The sequence below is a fragment of the Pristis pectinata genome, chromosome 38 (genome assembly GCF_009764475.1).
Source record: "Pristis pectinata isolate sPriPec2 chromosome 38, sPriPec2.1.pri, whole genome shotgun sequence".
Classification (NCBI taxonomy): Eukaryota; Metazoa; Chordata; class Chondrichthyes; order Rhinopristiformes; family Pristidae; genus Pristis; species Pristis pectinata.
Window position 1 is genome coordinate 2,291,961 of NC_067441.1, and position 20,543 is coordinate 2,312,503.

The window sequence follows — 20,543 nt, forward strand, 5'->3', positions numbered from 1 at the left end:
GCAGAGAGTTGTGGACACAGCCCAGCACATCACGGACACCAGCTTCCACACCTTGGACTCTGTCTTTACCTCCCATTGTCTTGGTGTAGCAGCCAGCATAATCAAAGACCCCACCCACCCGGGTCATTCTCTCTTCTCTCCTCTTCCATCGGGTAGAAGATACAGGAGCCCGAGGGCACATACCACCAGACTTAAGGACAGCTTCTACCCCACTGTGATAACACTGTAATACAATGAGATGGACTCTGACCTCACAATCTACCTTGCTGTGACCTTGCACCTTACTGCACTGCACTTTCTCTGTAGCTGTGACACTTTACTCTGTACTGTTATTGTTTTTACCTGTACTACCTCAAGGCACTCTGTACTAACCCAATGTAACTGCACTGTGTAATGAATTGACCTGTACGATCGGTTTGCAAGAGAAGTTTTTCACTGGACCTCGGTACAAGTGACAATATTAAACCAATACCAGATGCTTCTCGACCCGCTGAGTTCTTCCAGTAGTGTGTTTTTTTTGCTCATCAATCAGTGCTTAAAGGGAGCAATGAACAATCTGCTGGAGGAACTCAGCGGGTCGAGCAGCATCTGTGCGGAGGGGGGTGGGATCTGTTGACATTTCAGATTGAAACCCTACATCAGGACTGAGAGTGGAGATGGCCAGTATAAGGGCAGGCATAGTAGTGTAGCGGTTAGCGTAATGCTATTACAGCGCCAGTGACCCGGGTTCAATGCTAGCCACTGTCTGTGAGGAGTTTGTATGTTCTCCCCGTGTCTGCGTGGGTTTCCTCCAGGTGCTCCGGTTTCCTCCCACATTCCAAAGACATACGGGTTAGGAAGTTGTGGGCACGCTACGTTGGTGCCGGAAGCGTAGCGACACTTGCAGGCTGCCCCCAGAACACTCTACACAAAAGGTGCATTTCGCTGTGTGTTTCAAGGTACATGTGACTAATAAAGAAATCTTATCTTATTTTAAAGAGGAGAAGGGAAGTGGTGAGAAAGGTGTCCGAGGTGATTGGTGGACTGAGATGGGGTGTAAGATGACAGGCACGTTGCACCAGGTAGGGGAGGGGAGTCGGGGTGGAGTTACTTATCACAGTCCAGCACTGGGAGCCCTTTGTGTTCCTGCTCATCTCCCCTGCCAGCTGTCTGCAACCTTCACCCTCCTCTTCCCCCACCTCGCTCCATCTGCCTCTCCGTGTATATTTTCCCCTCCCTCTGTATCTGCCTCCACTTCTTATTGACCTGCCACAATCTCCTCGCAGTCTCGTCTCTCCGGTTTCTCCAGCGAACGGTTTAGGCGCGATAGTGTTTTAACTACATCACGTACTTCGCATTCAGGTTAATTCCACAAGTTAACAAACTTTCTCTCTGGGCTGCCTGTGAAGTATTACCATTGGGTTTGGAGTCCGTATGAGTTTTAAATGTCTCCTCCCACATTCCAGCCTCGTCCTCGGTCGCCTCGCTCTCCTTTTGAGAATCTGCGTCTTCGGGCTGTTGGAAGGCAGTGACATTCACAGTTTACCACACAAGAAATAGGCCAAAGGCTCGCGCATTCCTTGCTCCTCCAACCCTTTCCAGTACCATGGGCTTTCCCCCTCAGTGTTCACCTCAACTGCTCCCCGTGGAAAGACTTCCACAACTCCCAAACTCTGTATCACATTTATTTTCAGTGCCCATCTCATACTTAGAACCTCCAAACTCACAGTCATAGAGAGATACAGCACGGAAACAGGCCCTTTAACCCACTGAGTCTGTGCCAACCAGCCATTTACGTTAATCCTACACTAATCCCATGTTTTATTCTCTCCACAATTTTATCAGCTCCCACCAGGTTCCACCCCTCACCTATACACTAGTGGCAATTTTTAGTAGCCAAGTTAACCTACCAACCCACAAGGGGATGTGGGAGGGAAAGGGAACACCCGGGGGAAACCCACGTGGTCACGGGGAGAATGTGCAAACTCAGGGTGCGTGCATGCATGCACGCACACAGTGCCGGAGGTCGGGATTGAACCCAGGTCTCTGGAGCTGTGAGGCAGCAGCTCATCTCTATGTCCACCTTTGGTCGGTTTATCTCAGAGCTAGGCATTTAGCAGTGACCTGATGGTAATCAGTCAAATGTAAGGAGCTGGGTAGGGTCTTGAATTTATAGAGTGTTTAAACAGATTGGGAGATGTGGATTTAAACTGCACAACATGACAGATGGGCTGGATCTAGCACCACTGTTTTGTCAGGGACTTAAGCGGTCTCTGGAATACACTGCCTACTGGTGTGCTGCATACTGATTCTCTGTGAGAAGGAGACGGCTTGGTTCTTGACTAGAGCAGAGATCACATCAGTTCAAAGATAAGCGACTTCCTAGACTAGTTCATTTCACTTACATGACCCACAAACAGCAAAAGGTGGAGAGCAATTCTCCAGAGAATTTCACCCCCTTTAACCCCAGACTTTTCACCTCTAAGAGGAGCAGCTGCAGAGATCAGAGGCAGGACCTGAACGAAAAGGTCTCAGACAGACACAAAAGATCGCAGACGCTGGAATCTGGAGCAAAGAACTGCTGAGAGGCAGCATCTGCGGAGGGAAATGGGCAGTCGATGGTTCAGGCCGAGACCTTTACTCTAGACTGTCTCACATTTCGTTTTATCCTCCTGTGCCATTCAGCCCATGGAGCCTATGCTAGTTCACAGAACAATCCCGTCTCCCACTCACTTCCCTATAACCTATTCCCTCTCACATGCCGACCAACTCCTCCCTAATTCTCCTGCTAGTCACATACACCAGGGACAATTTACAGCAACAATTAACCCGCTAACCCGCACGCCTTTGGGATGTGGAAGGAAACCAGAGTACCTGGGGGGGGGGGGGGGGGGGGGGGAAGGGGAAAGAGGGGAAGGACCTACAAAGTCATGGGGAGAGCGTGCAAACTCCACATACAGACAGTGCTGGAGGCCAGGATTGAACCTGGGTCTCTGGAGCCACGAGGCAGCTGCATTAATTGCTGTAACACTGCGCCACTCAGAGAAGTCCCTGTCGTAACTGAGTGAGTTCTTCCGCTGCCCAGTTGAACAGCAAGTCTTCAGGGTTGATGGGCTGGGTTAGAAAGCCAGGGATATCATTACCACCTCTAGCTCACAGATCAAAGCCCTGCTACCTCGGACTGACCTGCCCCACTGGATCCGTTTTGCCATCGTCAGGCTCCAGCTCCTTTTTCACTTCCTCACTCTCCGCACTTTCGTCTTTCTTCTCGCTGAAAGATGGAAAAGTGAAATGGTACAGTCCTGCAGTCACAGCCGCACATTTGTTTAAATTCTCTTGCTGCTCAGCTGTGGAAACTGCTTTGAAGGCAACGCTCCAAGCTGCCCTCTTCGTCCTGCCATCCCATCCCATCCCACCGCATCCTCAAAGACTGCCCGCTTGTGCCACTAACAATTCACCAGACTGCCTGCACGTCTATGGGTGTGAACACCAAGGACTGCCAGCTTCTGCCATGTCCAACACCAGACAGGAGCTGGGATCTGGATGAGGACAACAGGCAGAGCAGTTTCATTGGTGGTATACAGGTTGCCAAAACCCCAAAGCGTCAATGAGGTCCACATTTCACCAGACCCCATGTCCATTTAAAAAGCAGCAGAGAACCACAGAGACATGGCCCATCTCTCTGTAAAGCTGGGCAGCAGGATTTTGGCTGACTTTGGGTCCAAACTCAAAGTGAGTCCCCTATACTGACCCCTGGTCGACCAACATCTCAGGCTTCAAATGTTCACGCTCATTTCTGAATTCTTACTCATTCCTCACCTCTCCCCATCCCCAAATTTCTTCCACCTCTACAAACATCAGGGATCTCTTGGTTTCTCCAGTTCTGGGCTCTTGGGGATCCTGATTGCTATTGACCTGATACCGAGGGTTGGCCCTCCACCCTCACCACCCAAGCTCCTCTGCCTCTTTCCCCTCCTTCATCTATTCCTTCCATTGACCCAGTTACCTCCTTGGGTGCATCAGGGTTAAGTTTCAGTTGGCATGGTGTTAAAAATTAATGGAGAGAAGTTTGGCTGCACAAAGTGGATAAATCACCTGGCCCAGACAGGATGCATCCCAGGTTAGGTGACGCTGTGTGATGCAAGGGAGGAAAGAAGTCATTGAGTCACAGCACGGAAAGAGGCCCTCCAGCCCACCGAGTTCGTGCCGACGATCCTATTTCATCCTCCCAGTTACTCGTCAACTCCCCCCCGGATTCTACCACTCATCTACATACTTGGGGCAACTCAAGCATCCAATTAACCCACCGACCTGCACAGCTCTGGGAATGTAGGAGGAAACCAGAAACCCACACAGTCTCAGGGAGAGCATGCAAACTCCACACACAGAAAGAGCATCAGAGGTCAGGATCGAACCCAGATCACTGGAACCACGAGGAAGTGGCTCCACTAGCTGCCCGGTAGAGAGACCCTAGCAATAACAGCCCATTATTTTCCAAATATCTCTGGATTCGGAGATGGCGACAGAGGATTGGAAAATTGCAAGCATTCTAAAGAAGTGGGGATATACTCAGCAACACTGGGGAAAATTCTAGAAAGAAGAAACAGGGCCAGATTACCTGACATTTGGACAAGTGCAAATTAATTGGTAAAAGGCAATGTGAATTAGTTAAACATGGTTTTCCTTTAACATAGAAAACCTACAGCACAATTCAGGCCCTTCGGCCCACAAAGCTGTGCCGAACATGTCCCTACCCTAGAAATTACTAGGCTTACCCATAGCCCTCTATTTTTCTCAGCTCCACATACCTATCCAAAAGTCTCTTAAAAGACCCTATCGTATCCGCCTTCACCACCGTTGCCGGCAGCCCATTCCACACACTCACCACTCTGAGTAAAAAACTTACCCCTGACATCTCCTCTGTACCTACTCCCCAGCACCTTAAACCTACGTCCTCTTGTGGCAACCATTTCAGTCCTGGGGGAAAGCCTCTGACTATCCACTCGATCAATGCCTCTCATCATCTTATACACCTCTATTAGGTCCCCCCCCCATCCTCCGTCGCTCCAAGGAGAAAAGGCCGAGTTCACTCAACCTGTTTTCATAAGGCACTCTCCCCAATCCAAGCAGCATCTCTGTAAATCTCATCTGCACCCCTTCTATGGCTTCGACGTCCTTCCTGTAGTGAGGCAACCAGAACTGAGCACGGTACTCCAAGGGGAGTCTGACCAGGGTCCTATATAGCTGCAACATTACATCCCGGCTCCTAAATTCAATTCCACGATTGATGAAGGACAATACACCATATGCCTTCTTAACCACAGAGTCAACCTGCGCAGCTGCTTTGAGCGTCAACAATAGGGTTTTTTTTAAATGAAGAAAGAGAGGGCATTGATGGGGGAAATGCAAGGCTTCCAAAAAGGCATTTCATTAAGTACCACATAATAGGTTTGCGGACAAGATCGAAACCAAGAGAATAAAAGTTGTAGTGTCATGGCTAAAAATTTGCCTCAGTAACAGGAAATGGTAGTAATGAAAAGTTGTTTTGTGGACTTGAGGGAAGTGTATGATGAAATCTCCCAGGGAATATTTATCAATGACTTCCAAAGCTGCAGATGACACAAAATTAGGTAGTAGTGTGAACTAGTGACAGACTTCGTGGTGATAGAAACAGATTGGTGGAATTAACAGATGAAATGCAGCACCGAGAAATGCAAAGTGTTACTGCTGGGTAGTAAGAATGCGAGGCAGCGATAAAAGCTAGAGGACATCATGGTTTAAATGAAGTACAAGGACAGATTAGGGACACTTGTGTGTAGTTTGTTGGACACATTGAGGAAGTAGTTTAAAAGGCATACAGGATCTGGAAAGTAATGCCCACTAAATCACAGTTGCACCCAGTACAAACCTAGCTGTGACTGACAGTAGGGCACTGAGTCACAAGATGGACAAAGTCTCCTCAGCTGGCAGCATACGAGTGAAGGAATTTGGGTCGATTTGCTATTACCTCTTCAACTGCTAAGAGGCTAATTGTCCAGCTGAGACTGGCTAAGAGCAGGTTGCGCTTCCAACAACAGACCAATTCTTCAGTCTGGGCCATTTCTGCTAATACAATATCGAAACCATAGCAGCCACACAGGAGAGAGCACTACCGAAATTAAATGGGAACAATCGATGGATCTGACCCTGAAGACCCACATCAAATGAACTACAGAATCGGCCCAAAGTCAGGAGCCAGAGCAGGTGGATTACTGGGTCCTTCAACAGCACAGCCAGAAGAGAGAGGAAAAAGCTTTGCCACAGCTGAGCTGCTGCTGAACCCTCACTGATCCCTGTGTCACCCAAACTGGCGACTCCAACATACCCCTTGCCAACCTTCCTCCATTTTACCTTCTGATCAAGACTACCCAACTCGAGGAGAAGGACATTTCCACCATGGCTCTCAAATGGTACACATGCCCCTTAATACCGACAAATCGGGGCCAGAACCCAGAGTTACATTTGCCCTCGATTTCCTTATGTTTTCATCTACCTGAGAGGTGTTCTGCTGGAGGTTTGAACAGAGTTGATTTTAAAATCCCAACATTAATTTGCAATCAGTAGTGCCTGCTAGAACAGGAGGGAGGGTGGATTTGAACCACCCGCTATCCCTGCTTACAGCCTGCAAAACCTGGCTTTGCCTAGGAGCCTTCTCCACTCCGCACCCCCCTCCTCCCCCCCACACACCTACTCTATTCCTCCTCCTATTTGAGATAGACCAAGTTTGTCCAATCCTGTACCAGGGAGTCCATGGTCACATGACCTTGCAGTCTTCAACCACTAGTTTTTCTCAAGGACCCTTTCGCAAGACGAGGGCATGGTGTCAACCTTGCATGCAGGACAGAGAATAGTGCACACTGTGGCAGTAGCAGGCTGTTAGGGCAGTGGAACCATGCAGAATCTATTCAAAATCTCCCGATGGCTGTGCATGTCGAAATCCCACACAGTACAGAACCAGGCCTTAGGGATTCGATTCCTGGCCGTGGCAGTTGAGGAAAGGAGGGTCCCTCATTTCATAGCCCTGAGATCTTCCCTTAATCTGCTTTATTCCAAAGAAAACACCTCCAGTCAAGCTTCTTCTCATAACTAGTGTCCAGCCCTAGGAACATCTTCAAATCTCCTCTGCAACCTTATTGCAATCACATCCTCCCTGTAACATGAGGACTAAAACCGTACATAGTGTTCTGACGGTGTACAATACTGTTCAAACTCAACCTCCACCACTTGCATTCCTTGGATCTCATACTTTGTAACCGCCCCCCACCCCCACATCCAACCTTTATGAACTTCATTTGACAGGAAGCATAGCCACTGGTTAAAACGACCAGGTCACCTCTACTGTCACAGGGGCAAGAAGAGCGTCAAGAACAAATCAGAAACTTGCAAATCATATACGTGATACATAGGTAAAATACTGGTGGATCTGAAATAAAAGCAGGAAATGCTGGAATCACTCAGCATCTGTGGAGAGATAAAAGGTAACGTTTAAAGTCAACTTGATGAACGGGTCATTGGCATGAAATGTTAAGATATATCCCTGCACAGTTAAATTTCAGCTGGGTTTCAAGGGATCGGCATGCATCTTACATTGATGAGGCAAAGATATTTGTCGCACTCCAGTCACTGTTCTCGATGCATCAAATAGGGGCTGTTGGTAGGACAATCATGACACCATCTCCTCAGCCAGGAACCAACTTCCCTCCCCTATAACCAACCCCAGTCCCAAAAACCAGAGGGTTGCTGCCCAACACCCACCACACAAAAAAAAATCCTCCTGATAGGATTAGTGGAATCGGCAACCAATAATTAAACCCAGAACCTGCAAGCCAATATTGCAATCAGTGTCCTACAACATTCAGACATCTTCAGCCTGTCATGCCTCGGCACATTAAAGAGAACTGAAAAAACCGGCATTCAGCTAAACGTGGTCAGTTTCGGTACAAGTGGGTGTGCAGCCATCAAGTAGCGGCAGGCAGTTAAGCCCCAGGAAAGGTTCCTTCTCAGGGCCACTGCAGATAATCTGCGTTTAAAACAAATCCGAGAAAAAAAACAGACAAATCAGCAATTACCGTTCCAAGTGATTAGCAAACACAGGAAAGGGACAGTTTCATTCTCCAGTCACAAGGCAGCTAGAAGCGGCAGATTCCCATTTTGAGTTTTGTTTTAGGGTTGCAACGTTGTACAAGGTTTGCTCGTGCTTCCAAAGTAGCTCCTTTCTCACCTCCTCTTGCTCACAGCCCCGGGCCAATCCCGGCGACTGTCCTCTAACCAAGAGGCGGGATGGCAGATTGTGGACCGGGGGGGGTTGGGGGGTGGGTTGTTTAAAGCACTGATGGTGCCACAGAGAGGCAGGATGTGTGCATCATTGCAAAGATTCTTCTGCCCCCTACGAGAAGGGGGATCGACAAGGCTAGAGGAGGAATAGGTTGGGGGAGGGGAATTGCCAGCCTAGGCTTCCTGTGTCTCATGCACCCCAGGAACACCAAGTGAGCCACATCCCAGCAAGTTGCTAGCCAACGGCAAGGAGGAACCACAGGGAGAACAAAGGCGTTAGTAATAAAACTCCAATAATCCAGCATCCTGACCGTTTGGCATCTGATTCACTGGTTAATCTGGAACATGAGTTGGAGGACATTCACAGTGTAAGCTGGCTGTGTGGACAGAGCAGTGCTTGTCTACAACCTGCTCTCTTTCAACTCATCAGGTTCACTGAAAATTTATTATACCACCATGTAACGTGCAAAAGAAAAATATTAGTGGGAGTGACATCCAATAACCCAGAAAATCTGCCAGTCCTGCACCAGTCCAAAGGGTGCCAAATTATCGGAGCTCTACTTTAGCAGGAAGAGCAAGGGCCAGTGATAAAAGAGTGCAGATGCCACACTAGTCTACAGGAGTTACTTCTCAAGAAAGAGCAGCACCAGCAAACAATGATAATGCATTTAATACCCGCGAGGCAAAGTGGAGAAAGAAAAAGGCCAACAAAAGGGGGGGGGATGGTGGAGAGATAATTTGTTACGTTAGTAAAGCACAACAAGCAGAGAGGCAAAGCATGGGCACAGCCTAAGGCAGTCACCCTTCTCCTCAACCCCCACAACACCACTGCTCATCCGACAATCCCATCCTATTTACGCTGGATCGGATTGTAGGATAAGCAATGGGATCCTACTTCCCACCTCCTCCCGTTTTGACAGCAAGGACGTTTCTCCTAGATACCACCCCTCTGAAACAGCAATTGGTTCCTTTGTCCTGTCAGTGTCCAATCAAAACCAAAAGGTTATTTTTACTCTGTAGTTTGAGTAAGGTGGACGAGATAACTCCTGCCTAGCCCACGAAGAGCAGGATGTGCTCGGATCCCCACTGACCAGGGAGCATGCATCATCCAAGAGGCAAGTAAGCCCTCCCCTAATAACTTGAAGCTAGTCTACACAACAGCACAGGCACCATCAGGATTGGTCCAGTGGACCTCCAGTGCAGGGGCACCACTTGAAGCTTCAAATGCACTACTGCCTCCCACCCAACGATTACCTTCAGCAGATGGAGGGAGACACGAGTATAGCTGGCCAGGGAGAGTTGCTGTGGAAGTACTATTGTTATACGGGGCATCCCTCTCCCAGACTAGAGTGCTGACCAAAAAAAAACAGCAACATTCACTCTTTCACCTCCCAATTCCCCGTCCACCCCTCTCTCCAAATCCATCACAGTAGTTTTGGTTTTAAATAAAAGAGGGTCAGGAAGACACTTTCGTTGGAAAAATGTCCTTAATAGAGGGGGGTGGTGGAGGCAGTAACTCATAACATTTAAGTATCAGAATGAGCACTTGAATAGCCAAGGCAGAGGAAGCATGGTAAATGGGATTAGTATAGATTGGTACTTGATGGTCAGCTTGGACACTGAGTTCTCGTGCCGTATGACCATGAGAGAGCAGAGGCTGGGAAGGGTGGAGGGCAGGGGAGACTCTGGAAGAAAAATTGGGAAGGAGTCACCTGTTGGGTGGTGGCGAAATCCCACAGGATTGGGTGGAATTTATTATCGACCCCCTGTCCAACGTTTTTCCCCAATGGGATGTAAGGAATAGTGAAACCAGCATGCATCTTCAGTGGTGAGGTTAGGCTGAGAGAGACACCTTCAACAACACACTGCTCCACTGAAATAATCCTCAGTGACTCCTAAGGTTAAAACAAAAACCTAGCACTCAGAAGTCTAGACATCTACTCCTTCCCCTTATTCCATGGTCCACTGTCCTCTCCTATTCAGATTCCAACTTCTTTGTCACTTCCACCTCCCAGCTTCTTACACCACTCTCCCCGGCTATCGCCCCTCCTTCTTGACCCAAAACACTGACTGTCCATTTCCCTCCACGGATGCTGCCCGACCCGCTGGGTTCCTCCAGCACCTTTCTGTGCTGCTCCAGATTTCCAGCACCTGCAGTTTCCTGTGTCCACATCTGCCTTGTTTTTATTTTGGATTCTGCTCAGCAGTTCCTGACCCGGTGAGCGGACACCCATCAATGATTCAACAGACGACCCCTCCCCACAAACTCCCTTCCCCAGGGGCAGAGCTTGACATCCAATAAACACAACTAGCCTGGGAGGCTGCTGAGCAAATTACCAAACCTAACCTCTACACAACATGCCGTGCAATCAACGCAAAGCCCTTCTGGGTTTTGAGATACAGAAGTCAAATATTTATAGATATTTTACTCAGCCCATCTAGAAGCGCAGTGCAAAAGGAAAAACAAGTTGCATGCAGTTTTAACACATGCAGTGAGTGTAGCATGCTTGAGGGGTACAGGCAGCTTTGGATTCATGCTTCCCAAATGGTTCTACCACAGGGGTGTTCCTCTCTTGCCTCGCACCTGGGTGTACTGGGAGCTCACTGATCGGGATATATTGCCGCGATTAGCCTTCAGGGGCACATCAGAAAGGTAAACGAAATAGGTACGAGTCACTAGTCTTCCCAATATTTCCTCTGATTCTGTAAAATATCCTCCCCCAGGTACCTTATGGAAACTCTACATATTTTGGCTAATTTCACAGCCTGGTTTTAAAAGGGGAGCTTCCAAAATTGAGGAGCTGTGTGGAGCATTTCTTGTTTCCCCACCGTTGCACATCCCTTTAATATCGTTGCAACCCTAAGCAACAGCACAAACAGGACTGAAAAGACAGCGTTGGTGCATCATTTACCTAATGAACACGTTCTTGATCTTACTCCACATGCTACCGACTGTGCTACTAATTTTTTCCGTGTAACTGAGGGGAGTTGCAAAGAAAAAAAAGGAGGAAAAACAATGGGGTAAAAGAATAACAAAATAAAAACAAAATGAGTTTTCAGTTGACGTAGTTCAGAAGACAGCAAAATACCACTAATTCATACATTGCAGAAAGAGGAAGAAAAATCTGCCCGTCTTCTGATGCCACAACTAATGGGATCCAGTACAACACTGGAGGCTGAAGAGTGGGGAGTAACGTCGGAGATAGGGAAATGTTTGAAAGATCGAGGAATTGAAGTGTGGGGAACTGGCATAGAAGAGGAGTTGTGGCCAGCATAGATCAGCTATGATCATACTGAATGGCAGGCTAGGCTTGAGGGGCCGAGTGGCCTACTCCTGCTCCTATCCTCTTGTATTATTGAGAACCCAGCACCTTAAATCATCAGGCTTCAGTAGCTCAACGGGTCCGTAAAGCGCTGCAGCATGCAACGTTGACGTTGGGGTGATATATGGAGCTCAGAAAAATAGAGGGCTATGGGTAAGCCTAGTAATTTCTAAGGTAGGGACATGTTCGGCACAACTTTGTGGGCCGAAGGGCCTGTATGTGCTGTAGGTTTTCTATGTTTCTATGAAGAGGCTATCGAGAACAATCAGGAGCTCAAGTTCCCAATAATTACTGCAATCTCTGCCCCAGTGCGAGGTACAAGCTCAGTAGCCAGAACAGTGCTCCAGAGTGGGAGACGTGGCACAGACAACACGATCTTCAGATGCTGGGTGATATTACAGCCCAGGCCCATTCCATTCACACCTAACATCCACACTCCAGTAGGGAATGTAAAGAGGGATTCATACTGGATCACCCTCCCTCTCTGGCAAGGAGACAAAGTCAGAAGTCCAGCAGATGGAATCAAACAGAACATCTGAGGGGATACAGCTTCAAAGGGCATGGGAGCGGCAGGGAGGGTAAGGAGGCAGCGATGTGACTGCTATAATCACTGGGATGGTCCAAGGAGATGCACAACAGCTGAACTGGACAGAAAAGACCGGCAGACTTTTCCCCTCCCAAGCAAAATTAGAGACAGTGAAGACAGTCTAAAGCAATGTTAACACTTCACATATTTTTAATAAAGTGAATGGGAAAAATCCACCAATCACGTGGAGGATGCCCTGCCCTTCATACAGAAGATGCATCGCACCCTTCACTGTGTAGAAAGGTATTTTCTCTCTCTCTCTCTCTCCTCCAGCTCCTACAAGGACATAAAATTCTCTACTCTCCAGACTGACACAAGGGATCAAGTGTACGCAGTGACAGGGTGGAGACCTTCCCCACAGAGGGTCTCATCTTCAGCAAGGGGGTGGGGAAGGGTAGAATAGACAGGAAGTGGGTAAAATATTGAAAAGAAGAACATAGATTGTGAAGGGAAGTAGTGGTAACAACTCTTAGAAAACAGGGCAGTGTTTCAAGGCCAGAGTACACAGGAAAATCTAAATGGACTAGAATACAGGAGACTCCAGGAGGTAATGTTGGAGGGAGCTGAACATCGCACAAATAGCTCAGGGACAAAAGGCAAGGAGAAAGGAAGGGTAAATAGTGTTCAAACACACAGTAAAGGCTGTTGCAGGGCATGGAATAAAACCCTACTTCAATGCAAAGATCAGACACAATTTCTGGACAAATCCATGTGTCTAACTTCCATCGGTACTACTCAGGAGGAGACATCCAACATCCTCCACCATCACCAACACACCCACTGCAAACATGATCAAGGCATTTGGTTACAATGTGAACAAGCCTTGGTTCTGACCGATTCAGAGTTTAGTCTTGCCCAACAGAGGCCACATTTGGAATATCGTGTTTGGTTTTGGTCACCCTGCTACAGGAAAAGATGCCATTAAGCTGGAAAGACTGCAGGGGAGATTTAGGAGGATGTTGCCAGGACTCGGGAGACTGGGTTATGGAGAGAGGTTGAGCAAGTTGGGACTTTTTTCACTGGAGCACGAAGAATGAGGGGTGATCTTATAGAGGTGTATAAGATCATGGGGGGCATACATAGGGTGAATGCACTCAGTCTTTTTCCCGAGGGTTGGGGAGCCAAGAACTAGAGGGCACAGGGAGATATTTAATAGGAACCTGAGGGGCAAGTTTTTCACCCGGAGGGTGGTCAGTATATGGAACGAGCTGCCAGAAGAAGTGGGTGAGGCAGGTACACAAACATTTAAAAGGAACTTGAACAGGTACATGGATGGGAAAGGTTTAGATGGACATGGGCCAAACACAGGCAAATGGGACTAAGCTTAGATGGGAATCTTGGTCGGCATGGACCAATTTGTTTCCGTGCTGTGTGACTCTATAACAGATTTAGTTTTTACAATTTAATGATAAACAGTCTGATCCCAAACAAGAGGGGTAGGAGGAAGAGGAAAAAAGTAGGTGCATCGTACATTGCCTTCAGGAAAGCTATTTAGAGGATTTTATTGTAAACTTAACACATTAATGATCTGGAAGCAAGCCAAGAAGGTTGTGTTATAATAAATATAGTCTTCATGGAAAGCTAAAGGATCAAAACTTAAAAATAACTTCTTCACCCAGAGGGTGGTAGATCTTCAGAAATCTTTACCCATGAGGGCTGTGAAGGCTGAATATATTGAAGACAGATGGATAGATTTTTGGATATGAAGGGAATCAAGGAATCCGAGGTAATGCCGAGAAATGGTACTGAGGTAAAAGATCAGCCATGATCTTATTGAATGGTGGAGCAGACTCAAGGAGCTGAATAGCCTGCCCGCCACGTCTATTTCTTATGAAACTACAAAGTGATACGATGAGAGAATAAGACAATAAAAGAAAAATTTACATTTGGCATTTTCCAAATGCAAGGTAATAAGGCATTTTTCATTAAGAGTGAAGAGACTCATTTCCTTAAAAAGACAGCAACAAGGTAACTGGGCACTAAGAATGCAAAAAGGTGATTACTTAAAAAGGTAACGATGAGACTATGTAAAGGACACAAGCCAAGTGGAAGAATGAGAGGAGACCTCATCGAAACTTACAAATTTCTTAAAGGGGTTGACCAGCCAGATATAGGGAAGGCATTTCTCTCGACTGGGATTCCTGGACCAGGGGCACAGTTTTAAAATAAGGAGTGGGTAACTTAACATCAAGATAAGAAGAAATTGTTTCATAAGAGGGTGAAACCTTGGAATCCTCTACTCTGGAAGCTTAATGTCACGATTGTTCAGAACTGAGGTCGATGGACTTCTGGGCAGTAGGCAAGTCAAGGGGTGTGGGGATAGTGCTGGAAAATGGGGTTGAGGTGAGAGGTGTGATCTTGATGTATGGTGGAGGCGGGTTGAAAGGCCACATGTCCTGCCCCTTCCAAAGCTTTAATAGGGGCTCACTCACAGTATTGGGCTCCACACTGTGGCAAAGAACATTACCTCCGTGGCAAGTTGACAGATTCAAAAGCAGGCTGGTTCTCAGCATGAGGAGATAAATATTTATCTGGAGTTATTATCACTAGAACAATGCACGTAAAGGTGGCGGGGGGAATAATGGTCAAGAAATCCTGAGATGGTTTGGCAAAATAGATAGCAGACTGTTGCAGTATGAGAGAGGGGGTGAGGACTCCAGAACAAGGGAAATGGAATCAAGATTAAAATTAAAAGATTTAGACCAGAATACTAGAGAAAGTTCACAACAGAGTTCAGAGGCTGGTGAATCAGTTCTAACGCTTAGAAATAAAGGGGAAAACAGTATCAACCTTCAAGATTAGATTGGACAAAGGACCAATGGAATACAAGAGCAGGGCGAATAAACATGATAAGAGCGGTTTGCTCACACGGAGAGCAAATACAGATATGGACTAGCCAGGTGGAATTGACCAGTTTCCCCGAGATTAAATGTTGATGTATTTTAAGGCCTGACAGTAAGATGGTTAGATAGCACTCAGGCTATAGCAGGCCAAGAGATAAGTAAGAAACATTCAAGATTTTTGGGTGGTTCTACTTGAACTGAGCTTAGAGTCACCACAAAGTTGTTCTAACAGATGAAATAATGAACTTAGGTGACACAAGCAGAAAATAATAATAGAAATAGTTTGCCTTCGCTCCAGGGTTGCCAGTCTAGGAGGATGGTGGAAGAGAGAGAAAGGAAATGGTGAATATTTTCCCCCCACCTGTTTATCGTTAACAGAGGCAGTCAGGTACTCACGAGTCCTTCCTCTTGCGCATGTGCTCGAACACCATCAGTCCCCGGGAGTTGATACTGAGCAGCAGCTCGTTCCCAGTCATGATGTCCATCCTGAACGGTTTGGAGGTGATGATCAGCTTATACAGGTTGTTGCCGAAACCCAGCTCTAGGCTGCTTTCGTCCTTCCCGATAACCGTTAGGCTACAAACCAGAGACAGCACCGTTCATTTCCAATGCTTCAGATCAATGTCAGAGGAAAAGCTTACAGATGTGGGTGCACTAACTGACCTTGGGGGTGGGGTGGGGTGGGGGGTGTGGGGAGTGCAGAGTGCTACCCTTTCAGTCTAACCAATCCCCATCTGTATGGGACCCCAGCTGAAAAGTCAGTGTTTCGCCAGTGGTCTACCCTATTCAGAAGGACTGCTGCACAATTCACTGGTAGAGTAGGGCACAAAAGGCACAGCCTGTAAAGCACAGTGGATGGGGAAATGCCATCCAAGTTGTTTACTCTACATACGTTTTGCAAGGGACACGTCCTTATTGACATCTAACCCCAGCGATGCAAAGCAAGGTCTGCAATGAACAAAAGGAGCTGCTCATTCATTTAACAAGATGTTCGATAAAACCTTGCACACTGATGGGCTGGGCAGAATATACCCTGCATCTAACCCATGCAACACCAGCCACTGCTTTCGCTTCCCAGACCAGTCCTGATCACCTCAGGCCACAACTTAAGTGGCATTAATAATCACAATTATGGGAATTATTTATGATTGGAGAGGAAAACAAATCAAGCAGCCAACTAACAATGTGTACAACTTACGGTACAGTAGGTGGATCTTGTACTAATACATCTTGGACCTCGTATCTGGGTTTCAATGGAATCAACTCGTTAATTTTAATCCTGGTCATGTTGCCTTGCAGACCGTACACTTCAAGCAGTAGAGGAACCTGCAAAAGCACACATACACACACAAGCATACTGACATCTGTGTACAACTCCAGCAGGGCGGGACAGTAAAACGCAGTCAGGTGTGACTGGAAGGAACGTCCACCCCTTCCCAGCCCTCGCCATTTTGTTTTAAGTATAAATGTTTATTAACTAAAAGCACTACAAAAGGACAACCAGTGTCAATACACTACAACTAATACAGAAAAAGGAGAAAACAAACTAAGCATCTACATAACTACAGCAAAAGAATGCTAAACACCCGTGAAACGCACACGCAACACAGCAAAGATAAACACCTGCCAAACGCACCATGCAACACTTCAGAGAAGAATCACATTCTCACCGTCCATGACACACACAACCGCTGAGGGGGCCACTAAGCGTGGATCTCAACCAGGGTGCCCACTGAGACCGCGTGCTCCCTGTCCAAGGACACCCACGCATGGGATTAAGCACGGAAGACAGGCAGGCAGGCAGGCTGACCAGCCGGAACCCTCGGCTGCCTGCCGCTGGGACCCGTGGATGGCCAGCTTGGCCAGGCCCAGCAGCAGACCCACCAGGAGATCCCCCGCGCGACCCACCAGGAGATCCCCCGCGCGACCCACCCCGCGCCGCACCGGGTGACTGTGGATCAGCAGCGTCGGGCTGAATTGCAGCCAGAACTTGAGCAGCAGCCCCTTCAGATACGCAAAGAGGGGCTGTCAGCCACTGCATTTGCTCAACAGGACCCTGTTCCACTTGCAGAAGTTAAACGGCGCTAACAGCTCTTGCCCTCAGCACGATTTTTAATCAGTTATTCGCCCTCCATTTTCCGATCTGATCGGCTCTGTGCAAACCCTCCCTTTCTGGTTGTGACCGGCAGTAAATGGATGCTTGGAGGAGGATAACAGGACACGGGAAGCCACAAGTAAACCATCCCCGAAAAGGTTAGAGTTTGTGGCTTTTCCAGGTTAACCATCGCGAGCTGGGCAGTGGCCATCTTGTCATTCCCAGAGGTGGGAAAAGGAAATGGGCACTCGCTGAAGCATGCGATGTAGAAAGCATACAGGCTGCCCACTTGAAATGATTGTCTCAAGTCCTTACCAAGCCTCAGGTCTTATTGTGCCCATGTGAACGACCTGCTTTATCCATGCTCCTTGTAGGCACTCACCTTATTGACTTCATTGATTAGCTGCAGCTTGATGCTTTTCTCAGTCACCTCCAAGGAGTTGAGCAGCGCTCGATACGGAGAATTTTCTGGTTTAATGTTCCTTTGTCGTCTGGAGAGAATGCAAAAAAGCTTCAATACCGTGCGCCAGAAGGTATCAGGCGTCTCTACCCGGTTTAGGTTTGTTTCTCTACAGCAGGACGCAACCCCCAGTCAGGTCAAGTTGCACCAGTAGTTCCAGTGAGCTTATCAGACAGGAGGAGGCAGTGCATCAGAGCAGGCATGAGCGGCCAAACGGTCTGCTCCTTCTTCTATCGTGGGTGGGTGGAAATGAGCTCGGACTCAGCAGCATGGTCCTGGATTCATTGGATAGGTTGTGTAGGAGATGGGGTTCCTGGAAGTGCGACCCTAACCCTAACACCTCCGGCCTGACCTCCGACACTGTCATTGTGGAATTTTCACATTCTCCCTGGGAGCGCTTGGGTTTCTCCCGCTTCCTCCCACGTTCCATAGATGTGCAGGTCGGTAGGATTATTGGCCACTGTAAATTGCCCTTAGCGAGTAGGTGAGTCACAGAAATGTTGGGAGAAAAGGTTACAGGGTAAATTTAATGGAGGGATGGGATTGCTCTGAGCTCGCATAAACTCGATGGACTGTACAGCCTCCTCTCATGCTGATCCTCTGCCTTCTGGCCTTCTTAACATTAAACTGTCATAAAGGACATCAACTATCTTTTCCAAACACAGAATCAGACCCTTTTGACGTCGTAAAACATCCCGGGGCACTATAAAGGGGAGTTAAAAAAATTGACTCTAAGCCCGACAAACAGATAATAGGGCAGGTGACCAAAAGCGCAGAAGATGGTTTTAACAGGAAGAGGGGTGGAGAGAGCTAGCGGGGGAATTCCAGAACTCGCGGCCCAGGCAGCAGGAGGTGTGGCTGCCAGAAGTTGGGCCGAGGAAGACGAGCAGCCAGAACCGGAGGGAGGGTCTTGCCGGACTGACTGCAGAGATAGGGAAGGATGGAGGCCATGAAGGATTCTGAGAAGGGGAAAGAACAAAACAAAAACACAGCAGAGGGGTTGCAGTTCAGGTCACTGAGCACAAGGGTGGATGGACCGACAGTGCTCACAGTAAGATTCAGATGGACAATGCAACTGGCCTGGAGTACCACAAGGAGCCAAGGACAGATGGAAGTGGGAAAGTGCTGCTGGCAGACAATGCCAGCTCATTCTGGCATGGAAGGTCACCCAGATTCTCAGCTACTCACCCAAGATGGACTCTTGACCTCACAATCTACCTTGTTATGACCTTGCACCTTATTGTCTACCTGCAATGCACTTCCCCGTAGCTGTGACACTTTACTCTGTACTGTTATTGTTTTTACCTGTACAAACTCAATGCACTCTGTACTAACCCAATGTATTTGCACTGCGTAATGAATTGACCTGTACGATCGGTATGCAAGACAAGTTTTTCACTGTACCTCGGTGACAATAATAAACCAATACCAAAGTACTTGACACATCCAGTTGAGGCCAGCAGCTTGTGAAAACAACACAAAATAAGGAGTAGACCACTCGGCCCCTCAAGCCTGCCCCATCATTTAATGATCATAGCTGATCTGCCCCAGGCCCCAACTCCTCTTCCAAGCCAGTACCTCAATGCCCTCAGTTCCCTGATCTTTCAAAAATATATCTACCTTGTCTTTAAATGATCCAGCCTCCACAACACTTGGGGAAGAGAGTTGCAGACATTCACCACCCTCTGAGTGGATGCATCACAGTTTGAATTAACCACCCATTAATCTTGTAACTTTGTCCCTTTGTCCAAGACTCTCCACGCAGGGAAACATTTCAGCGTCTACCCCTTACGATCTAATAAGTTCATCCCTCATTTTTTCCCTAAATTCCAAAGAATACAGCTCCAATTTCTTTAGCCATTTATGACAGGGCAGCCCTCACATCCCAGGGAAGTGGCCGAGTGAAATTTCTTTGGATCACAATAAGAAGCGTCACAGAAACACAGCACTTAAATGTCACCAAATTGCAAGCCTCAGGCTGAGAAAGGGAAGGTCAGTGGGTAGATTGCCAGGAAGAAAATGAGGAACAAGAGTCTGGGGCACTGAGATAACGTTCCTTCACATTATAATGACAATACTTTTTACCTGAAGGTGAAAAAGAAGAGCCATTTACTGCTGCCTAAACATGTTTCACAGACCCTTCGGAGACCAGCAAACAAGGATGTGGAAAGCCTGCATCACTTAAGAGAAATACTGAAGACCGTGATGGATTTACTCAACACTTACTTGCAGAATGAACTTTGTTCACAGGTCTTAAAGTTACTTCTGTCCACAGCTTCTGTCAGAGCAATGTAAAGAGCCACCCAGGCCAGGAGTATCTGTCGGAGGCTGAAAGTGAGACATTGAAAATCAGACCGTTCAGTGCAGAATGACAACACTCTCTCCCCACTGCACCCCACCCCATCACCAACAAAACCCACAAGTACCTTCAGAACAGGCAAGGTAGTGTAGCGGTTAGCGTAACGCTAATACAGGGCCAGCAACCCGGGTTCAATTCCGGCCACTGTCTGTAAAGAGTTTAGACATTCTCCTCAAGTCTGTGTGGGTTTCCTCCGGGTGCTCCGGTTTCCTCCCACATTCCAAAGATGTACGGGTTAGAAAGTTGTGGGCACGCTATGTTGGCGCCGGAAGCATGGTGACACTTGTGGGCTGCCCCCAGAACACTCTACGCAAAAGATGCATTTCGCTGTGTGTTTCGATGTACATGTGACTAATAACGATAGCTCCTCTTATCTCAGATGTTACATTCCCAAAGGCTTGTGATAGATTCTAACTTGAAACCTTGGCTGACACTTCAGCACAGTACTGAAGGACTGGTGTGGGAGGTGGAATCTCTCAGACAACAGAGAGCCAAGGCCTCAATCTGCTTGGGGGGTGGTGGTAATCTCCTGGCACTATTTTGATGGCATGATAGTGCAGTAGTCAGCGAACTGGATTCAATCAT

General features: G+C 47.7%; 1 protein-coding gene across 1 annotated transcript in view; it reads right to left on the reverse strand.

Annotated features, from left to right (window-relative positions):
• The window catches only part of LOC127587035 (neutral alpha-glucosidase AB-like), a 57,688-nt gene that overhangs the window by 31,962 nt on the left and 5,183 nt on the right, over positions 1 to 20,543 (reverse strand). The window contains 7 exon segments of the mRNA XM_052045178.1: positions 1,395 to 1,494; positions 3,166 to 3,250; positions 11,205 to 11,270; positions 15,441 to 15,620; positions 16,243 to 16,370; positions 17,522 to 17,630; positions 19,826 to 19,927. Coding sequence (XP_051901138.1) covers positions 1,395 to 1,494; positions 3,166 to 3,250; positions 11,205 to 11,270; positions 15,441 to 15,620; positions 16,243 to 16,370; positions 17,522 to 17,630; positions 19,826 to 19,927 — 770 coding nt within the window.